Consider the following 8,929-nt stretch of genomic DNA (forward strand, 5'->3'; position numbering starts at 1 on the left):
GGGGGCAAACAGACTGATGGGACCAAATTCTGGTCAGTCTTACACCACTGCAACTATACGGGCTTCATTGGGATTGCACAGGTGTAACTTGAGACAGAATTCTGAAGTAACCAGAGGACTTCACCTGAACACTGTGTTGTGCCTTTTCGGGAGATAGCGGGGGTGGAATGCAGATCCAGAGAAGGGGGGTGAATCCATAGGCAGCTTATGCAGTGGGTCCTTTGGACTGGGTTGTGTCAGGAGTGCTTTGGTGATGGAAGTGTTGGGTTGTGCTCCCTTCAGCCATCTCCATTCTCACATACTTTCTCCATCCTTGCAGGAGAAAGGGGGTGTTTGGTCCTCCTCTTGGCAAGTACTTCATATTTTTCATTGATGACCTAAATATGCCGGCACTGGAAACCTATGGTGCTCAGCCACCCATTGAGCTGCTTCGGCAGTGGATGGACCACCAGGGCTGGTACGACAGGAAACAGATTGGTATGATCCAGGTTCTTTGCCTAACACTGTTTATATTCTCTAGGGTTGGCATGCTGACTAATTAGGCTAATGCGGAGGTAACCAGCCTCCAGTGTATATACATAGCGAGTGAGACATAGGATTCATAGAAAACATTTCTGGTTTAGGCTTGGCATGCAGCTACACCATTACTCTCCTCTGGATTATTTCCCAGGTATCTTTAAGAATCTGGTGGATATTAACTTCGTCTGTGCCATGGGCCCCCCAGGCGGAGGAAGGAATGCCATCACGGCACGCCTCACCCGTCATTTCAACTATCTTTCCTTTACGGAGATGGAGGACAGCAGCAAGAAGAAAATCTTTTCCACCATTCTTGGCAGCTGGATGGGTAAGTTCTGAGAACACAAGGCTTTTCCTCTTCACTTCGCAAGTCTCTGCCCATCTACATCCCCCCTTGGTTAAGAATTAAGCTAATGAGGGGATTAAGAAATGCTGGAATCTGGAATGGAAAGTGTTTCTGAGAAACTATCATTTGACTCTGAGCAGCGGGGTAAATTGGCACATTTTCATCATGTTCAGTGGAGATGTGCCAATTTACCACCATAGAGAATCTGGCTCTGAAAAGTGTACATAAAATCTGACATAGCCTAGTCCTCTTAAAAGGGATTTTCTGTGTGTTGGACAAAGTGCTGTGGATATTATCTATCTTTCCCAATAGAAAACAATCTTTGTTTTTCTTCCTTGATTTTCTAGCTGGACTCCTTGGAGAAAGAAGTTTCAGAGATCCAGTCCGTAAGTAAAAGTGGCTGAACACAAACCATACATTGTGAACAGGACAGGGCTCACGGAGTGCTGAGAAGGATTCTAAAACTATGAGTTACCCGTATCCTTCAGTAGACTCGGACATTTGCCCAGATGACTGGGCAAGATGTGTTGCATGATCTCTGCAGTTGGCTTCAGACTTTGTAGAAGAAGCAGGGGTTTCTTTTATTCTCCCACAGCTGTAGCCTGTGAACAGCTGAGCAGTGAGTACTGGAGTCTGCAAAGGTGCTGTAGCCACCCAGGGAAAAGATTTTCAGAATAGAACAAGTCACTTAGAATTGATTTCATTTTGTGTCATAGTCTCATCATCATTTGTCCGTTTCTAGTTTCCTTTTATTCCCATCCATGGGCCTGAGCTGGGTGGTGGGGACCAAGGTGTGAATTTGAGGTCACATCCACAGAGCTGAGCATCTGAGTGTAAACACTGGAAAGGAATATGAACATCAAGCTGTAACCAAGGGCCAGAGCAGAGATTTCTGGGCACCCATGCAGGGATTCTAAGCAACGACAGGAGATGTTGGCTCCTAGGTATGAACTTGGGGCCATAGCAAGGTCTGTGGGTGTGAGTCAAAGGTACAAGTAGTGAATTTGGCCATGTTTGGTGGGATCTTAGTCAGCATCGTAAAAAGTGGGCATGATTATAGGGTGTGACAGGGCTGTTACAAAGGTATTTTTTAATAAGAAACTGGATTAGGATAAAAAATGTTTTGGTAACTGGCATGCTTTTAATCCTGCCATTCACCACCCTCAAGGGAGATCTTTCCTTGAGGACCCCACGTTAATTGAGTTTGATGTATGACAAATGTATCCCAGAAACCCAAGATGGCATAGTGCTCATTAGGCACCCCCCTATTCCCTTATTAGTGACATCCCCCATTACTTTCTACTCTCTTTTCTTTAATCTTCCCCCACACATAAGATAATTTTTTGTACATGTTCAGTCTCTACAGATGCTTCTGAGTGTGACCTTTGTACTGCAGCTGCTGCTTAGTAGGTCAGGGTTGCCTCCTTGGTAGGACAGGATTGATACTTTGCTACTGAGCTCACGTGTGTGGACTAGTTGGACAAAGTCTGGCTATGACTGGTGAAGAGTCTCCCCTTGAGTATTGGTCAACAATGAGCCCGTTGGCTGCAGATTCAACAAGTATGGCAAGCTGAGGAGATGGCAAGGTCCACAATGAGTGTTACTGAACAATAGCAATGGTGGCATCAGTGTCAGTCTGCCTGCCTATTGTGCTTGAATTCTGTCAGTCCTTCACACCCCTAAAATGCCGCTGCCTTCTGTTCCTGCAGCTGGAGCCCCTGGAGTCGAACACTTGAATGAGCCCCTTGTCGATGCCACCATTCGTGTGTATTCAACCATCACGTCCCAACTGTTGCCTACTCCAGCAAAGTCACACTATACCTTTAATCTGAGGGACCTCTCCAAAGTTTTCCAGGGGATGCTCATGGCTGAAGCCTGCAAAATGGAGGTGAGTCCTCCCACCATTTTATCTCACATGATTCTGTACTGCCTGGGGAATTCCAGATCTCACTGTACGCAGGTCAAGGTTCAAAATGGACATAGAAAAGGCAAGAAGCTGCCTGAGGCCTTGCATTATTAGTAGGGACTTGTTGCACTTCCCAGGTTATTCAGACTTGTGCATTTTGACACTACTCAAGTGTAATAAATGCACAGAAATACCCTATTTGTAGTGTCTTTTTGCACAATTATAAATATGAAATCACGTGTAAACTGGAATGGATGCTGCTGGAGGAGTTCCAACACCCAGGATGCTGTCTTGGGTCAGTTTCCCTTGGGGAAAAGACAGTTTACCTAGGGATATTGTGGGTTCTCCACCACTTGAAGTCTTTAAATCAAGAGTGGATGTCCTTCTAAACAATATGCTGACTTAGTACAGGAATTGCTGGCGGAAGTTCTTTGGCCTGTATTCTGCAAGGCAGGTTAGATTATCATAATGGGTCTTTCCGGTCTTAATCTCGGACCTTTGAAAATAGTAATAAAGGAAGAATTAAAATCTAATAAGAGATGACGGATTGAACTCTAACAATGTGGATTTTAAAGTTACCCCAGCCTGGGGAAGAATAGCACAGATATTTATTGCAGTGTTAATTAACTCCTCTGTAGAGCACATGCTTTAGCATGGAATGCTGCTAAGAAAGGGGTTTAGCGGTGTCCTTCCAAATTCTTCTTTTTCTAACTGAGAGTTAGAAATGACCACATGTTCTGGAGGTAACCTAGCAATCCTGCAGGAGGGACTCGTAGCCTAATGGACATATCTCACTGGGATTCTCTGCCAGGACAAACTGCACCTGCTCAGGCTCTGGTATCATGAGAGTTGCCGTGTGTTCCGCGACCGCCTGGTTAATGATGAGGACCGCAACTGGTTTGATGATCTGATGAAGAGCATGATGGCAGAGTGGGACACCACCTTTGAGGAGGTTATCCCCTACCAGCCAGTTCTCTTTGGGGATTTCATGATGCCTGGTGCTGATGTCAAAATATATGAACTAATTGATGACCAGGAAAAGGTAGAATGCTTTTGATTCCTCCCCATTTTTATTACTTTCTTTTCCTTGTATTCACTCCTATTGAACACTAAGAAAGCATAGCTGATACAAGCTATGGGTTTTCTCTAGCTGAGTGTTTAGAATGTGTCACCTACCCAGAGTTAACATTGCCGGGCTATGTTGAGGTGGTTAGGATATGATCCCATACCCAGTGCCAACCATGTAATGCTCTACAGAGTCAGGCGAGGCTCTAAATGAATGATGGACACAATATGAGGACCTGAATGAAATTGAACTAGGAAGTGATGTCTTTCCGAATTCCCCTACATCTTCTGGTGTTTGGGCAGGTAATAATGATCCTGCAAAGAGCAATAGGCCACCTTCTGTGCCAACCCTCCTAACCTGAGTGCAACACTCAGAACTGGAGGATGGAATTGACTAGGAGGAATCCCAGCCTTATGTTCAATAGGATAATGCTAGCCAGTAAGATCTTTACAATTGACCTTTACAAGTAATTATCATTACTGCAGGATTCCCTGTTGGGGGAGAGTAGTACTACTGTGGTAATGTTAATAAGCAAAAGGTAAAATTATAAAGATTTTAATGATGAGCAATGTAGTTTGCACTCGCTACCGGAAACAAATAATAATATCATCACCTCTCATCTCATGATTGCTAAATGAAATACATTCATTAATTAATTCAGCCTCACAACATCCTCTCTGGTAGGTAAATGTACCCATGCCCATTTTATAGATGGACAAAATACACAGTGAGGCCCAGATCCACAAAAGTATTTAGACTTCTAATTTCCATTGATTTCAATCCGGGCCCAAGAGATTAAGTTACTTGCCCAAGTTCCCACTGTGAATCCATGGCAGAACTGAGAGTAGAACCCATAAAATATTAACCCCTGGTCCATTGCATTAACCTCTGGGCAACACTGTTGAAGAAGACCCTGATGGAATTGGCACAAGATACTGTTTAAATAATCATGTGGGTGAGATGTTTTGGCTAGGGAGGTTAAACTCAATGTAGTATTTCCTCGTTTCTGAAGGGGTGGATTCAGGTGAGTCTTTGTCTGGTTTATTTCTCTTTTTCAGCAGCTACTCTTTCCATCTTGAGTCCAGAAAATGAGACCCACGTGGCCCCTAATAGACCACTTCATGGCCTAGTTGGTGGCCCCTTCTTGAAGTGAGCACCACTTCAGGTGTACGTTATTTCCACCTACGTGTGGTTCTCAAGGATCATTTCTGCCATGAGGGGCTGGTCTTTCCCTTGGATTGCCTCTGGGAAGCTGCTGCGCTTGCCATGTTGTTGTTCTTACCTGTCTCTATTTGCCTGCAGCTTATGCGTGTGATTGAGGAGTACATGGAGGAGTACAATCAGATCAACACCACCAAGATGAAGCTGGTGCTCTTTATGGATGCTATGCAGCACATCTGCCGGATCAGCCGGATCCTGCGCCAGGCACTGGGGAATGCTCTCCTCCTGGGCGTTGGAGGAAGCGGAAGGGAGTCTCTCACCAGGCTGGCATCTCACATGTAAGAAAAAAGACTTCTGTACAGCTAGCACCGAGCAGCTGTGCCAGGGCTGCCTTTCTATGAATCTCAGAGTCTGTTAATTAATACCATAGCCGCTATGGTAGTGCTAGCTCTCAACACCTCCCATTCTGTCCCATGAGAAAAACACCAAAGACCAATCCAGCCCAGCCCAGCCTAGTGGTGTGCTCTACACAACAGTATGAAACACACAGGTTCAATTCCTGGTCTCTCTCCCATGCCAGCAGGAGCTCTGGACAGCAGGAAGGCAATGGCATGAGTTACAAAATAGTATAGTACAAAATAGTAACCCCTTAGTAAGGCGTGGTATTGGCAGGCTGTGAAAACAATACCAAGCCGTCCTTCAGAGCCAGGGGCTGGGAGGTATGGATCTTGAGAGCAGAGAGGTGTAAACTTGGGGAGAAAGGGTCCTGGGGACTGATGAATATAGATAACAGCTCAACAAAAATACACATGTTGGTGTTTCTAAGGCAGGGGTGGGCAAACTACGGCCCAGGGGCCACATCCAGCCCTCTAGACGTTTTAATCCAGCCCTCAAGCTCCTGCTGGGGGGTGGGGTCAGGGGCTTGCCCCACTCCGTGTGGCTCCCAGAAGCAGCAGCATGTCCCCCCTCCAGCTCCTACGCATAGGGGCAGCCAGGGGGCTCCGCACGCTGCCCCCGCCCTAATCGCTGCCCCTGCAGCTCCCGTTGGCCGGGAACCGCAGCCAATGGGAATTGCAGGGGTGGGGCCTTCAGACGGGGCCACACCTCCATATAGAAGCCAGAGGAGGGACATGCCGCTGCTTCTGGGAGCTGCTTGAGGTAAGTGTCCCCCAGAGCCTGCACCCCTGACCCCCTCCCATGCTCCAACCCCCTGTCCAAGCCCTGATCCCCCTCCCGCCCTCCAAACCCCTCAGTCCCAGCCCAGAGCACCCTCCTGCACCCCCAATCCCTCATGCCCAGCCTCACCCCAGAACCTGCACCCCCAGCCGGAGCCCTCACTCCCCCTGCACCCCAACCCCCAATTTTGTGAGCATTCATGGCCTGCCATAAAATTTCCATACCCAGATGTGGCCTTCAGAGCAAAAAGTTTGCCCACCTCTGTTCTAAGGGGAATGGACTAATCCTCTTGCAGGGTAAATGCAGATTTTATTCCAAACCTCCCTTTCATTTATCTCTGATTGCACTACAGTACCACGCTCCTACCGTAGTGAAATGTGCATAAGGATAGCAACATGCTCATCATTAGGAGGTATAAGAAAACACATGCAATATGTTCCATTTGACATACAAAAAATCCTGGAATGGTTGGAGTCTCTTATGAAAGAAGCGGAGTCCTGTTTAGAGCATGATTTTTACTTTGAGTCTCTCTCCCCTCTAGGGCTGATTATGAATGTTTCCAGATTGAACTTTCCAAAAACTATGGGATGGCAGAGTGGCGAGAAGATGTCAAGAAAATCATGCTGAAGGCTGGCCTGCAGAGACTGCCCATTACCTTTCTATTCACGGACTCACAGGTACCAGAGTGTTATCAGAGTGGAACGGCTGAAAAAACAGCACTAGTTCCTCCTGGTTCCAAGGTCATATTTCAGAATTTCACCATGGATTGTGAGCTCTGCCAGATGGTTCTACGTCCTCAGGAAATGGTTGAACATTGTGTTGTAAATGTTGATACGTGCCATAAATGTTGATACATGCCATGCATCGTAGCACACTTCGCTGGAAGCCAGCCAGCTTTACAAGGGATCTCCTATCATGGAAGCTGAGATATTTCGGGGTGTGATTTATATGATGTCTGGAGAACCAGCTCTGTTATTACCATGGACACTATTTTTATTTTTCCATCTAGATTAAAAGCGAATCTTTCCTGGAGGATATCAACAATGTGTTGAACTCCGGAGACATTCCCAATCTGTATGCCCCGGATGAGCAAGATCAGATCATGACTACTATGAAGCCCATCGTTCAGGACCTAGGGCAGCAGCCCACCAAGGCCAACCTGATGGCAGCATACACAGGACTAGTTCGCAGTAATATCCATATGGTCCTTTGCATGAGGTATGAGCCCTTCCAGCCTATGGGTCAAATCGTGAAATGATGTTGGGAACCATAGAGCTGCCTAGACTAAGCACAAGGCCTCCTCTCCACTCGTGCACAATTAACCCTTTTGTTCAGGGTAATAATGTCTCCAAATAACACACTAATGCATTTGTGGCTCAGTTCCACCACACCTACTCACATAAGAAGTACTTTATCCATTGATTTCAATGGGGCTACTTGAGGAGTAAGGTACTGTGCCACATGGTAAGGATAGCAGGATTGGGGCTACAATAACTTGCTCCAGATAGACTTAACATCAGTTTTACTTCTCAGATACCATCTTATAGGCTGAATATTCCTGTACTGTTATACTTCAGTAGCCCTCTGACAATCAAAGGAGGTGGATTTCCCCGAATACACACCATAAAACTTCCAAAGAGATACCTATCACTATAGCCATTCCTGCCAAGGGGTCGGTAGTAACCATAGAGCACTGTATGGGGTGATCTCACTCCTACTTCCTTTCTCCCCTCACAATTCATCCTGTAATAGACTCCCTTGCTAACTGCATCACCTCCTCCTTACGATGTAGGTATATAGTATGCATTTAAGTGAGAGTCGGTATTTCACCCAGCTCTTTGGAACCTATCATAATGTGCTGTTCTCCATTCTGTCCCCCTCAACCCAATCCTTGCTGCCTAGCCCTATTGGAGAGGTCTTCCGTGCACGGCTGAGACAGTTCCCCTCTCTAGTGAACTGCTGTACTATTGACTGGTTTAATGAGTGGCCTGCAGAAGCCCTGCAGTGCGTTGCATCTTCCTTTTTGCAAGAGATCCCAGACCTTGAAGCCACCTCTGAAGTTATAGATGGAATGGTAAGTGACATCCTTAAAATATAAGGCAGGTGTCCTGTGTATTCAACATGTATTTGTGCTGGGTGATTGTTAGATGCAAGCGATGCAGGACGCATGTAAAAAGTCCTCATTTACCTTGTCATGGAGAAATATTTTCTGGTGGTCTGAGTGAAATCAGGAACTAACTTTGTTACAGTTGGAGATGGTCATCTCCTCTCCTTTTCTTATACTTCTGTGCTATTGTGGCCTTCAGATGGGACTGCTTGGCCTTTCTCTCTCATTGTAGCCCAATTGTATGTAAGGGAATAGTAGTTTGGTTACTTTTGTGCTCCTCTCCAAGTCTCGTGCGACTTACTTTAATTTTGCTGGTGCATATACCCTGTAGGACACTTCTAATAGATTGGTCGTCTTTCCCTGCTCCTTGTAGATTCAGGTGTGTGTAGCGATCCACCAGAGCGTAGCAGTGAAGTGCAAAGTGTACCTGGCCGAGTTGGCCAGACACAATTATGTCACTCCCAAGAGCTACCTGGAGCTCCTTGGCATTTTCACAGCCCTGATCGGGAAAAAGAAACAGGAGCTGAACACAGCAAAGAAGAGGATGAAGAGTGGCTTGGACAAGGTTGGTTCCTCAGAATCAGGGGAGCTTTGGGCTCCCATCATCTATTTAATTGGTGTATTCTTTACAGCAGGGCCGGCTCCAGGCAC

At 46.3% G+C, this 8,929-nt stretch overlaps 1 protein-coding gene across 1 annotated transcript in view; it reads left to right on the plus strand.

Moving 5' to 3' along the window:
- Positions 1 to 8,843, plus strand: part of LOC112123547 (dynein heavy chain 1, axonemal-like) — a gene marked incomplete at both ends in the record, with an annotated part of 26,692 nt that extends 17,849 nt beyond the window's left edge. The window contains 10 exons of the mRNA XM_026661794.1: positions 320 to 477; positions 671 to 844; positions 1,210 to 1,248; positions 2,572 to 2,750; positions 3,580 to 3,810; positions 5,137 to 5,333; positions 6,713 to 6,848; positions 7,181 to 7,389; positions 8,074 to 8,245; positions 8,652 to 8,843. Of these exons, the coding sequence (XP_026517579.1) occupies positions 320 to 477; positions 671 to 844; positions 1,210 to 1,248; positions 2,572 to 2,750; positions 3,580 to 3,810; positions 5,137 to 5,333; positions 6,713 to 6,848; positions 7,181 to 7,389; positions 8,074 to 8,245; positions 8,652 to 8,843 (1,687 nt within the window). The remainder of the gene's footprint in view (positions 1 to 319; positions 478 to 670; positions 845 to 1,209; positions 1,249 to 2,571; positions 2,751 to 3,579; positions 3,811 to 5,136; positions 5,334 to 6,712; positions 6,849 to 7,180; positions 7,390 to 8,073; positions 8,246 to 8,651) is intronic.
- Between the last annotated feature and the right edge of the window lie 86 nt (positions 8,844 to 8,929).

This window comes from Terrapene carolina, unplaced genomic scaffold (genome assembly GCF_002925995.2).
Source record: "Terrapene carolina triunguis isolate 2854851 unplaced genomic scaffold, T_m_triunguis-2.0 Scaffold17366, whole genome shotgun sequence".
In the NCBI taxonomy this organism is placed as follows: domain Eukaryota; kingdom Metazoa; phylum Chordata; order Testudines; family Emydidae; genus Terrapene; species Terrapene triunguis.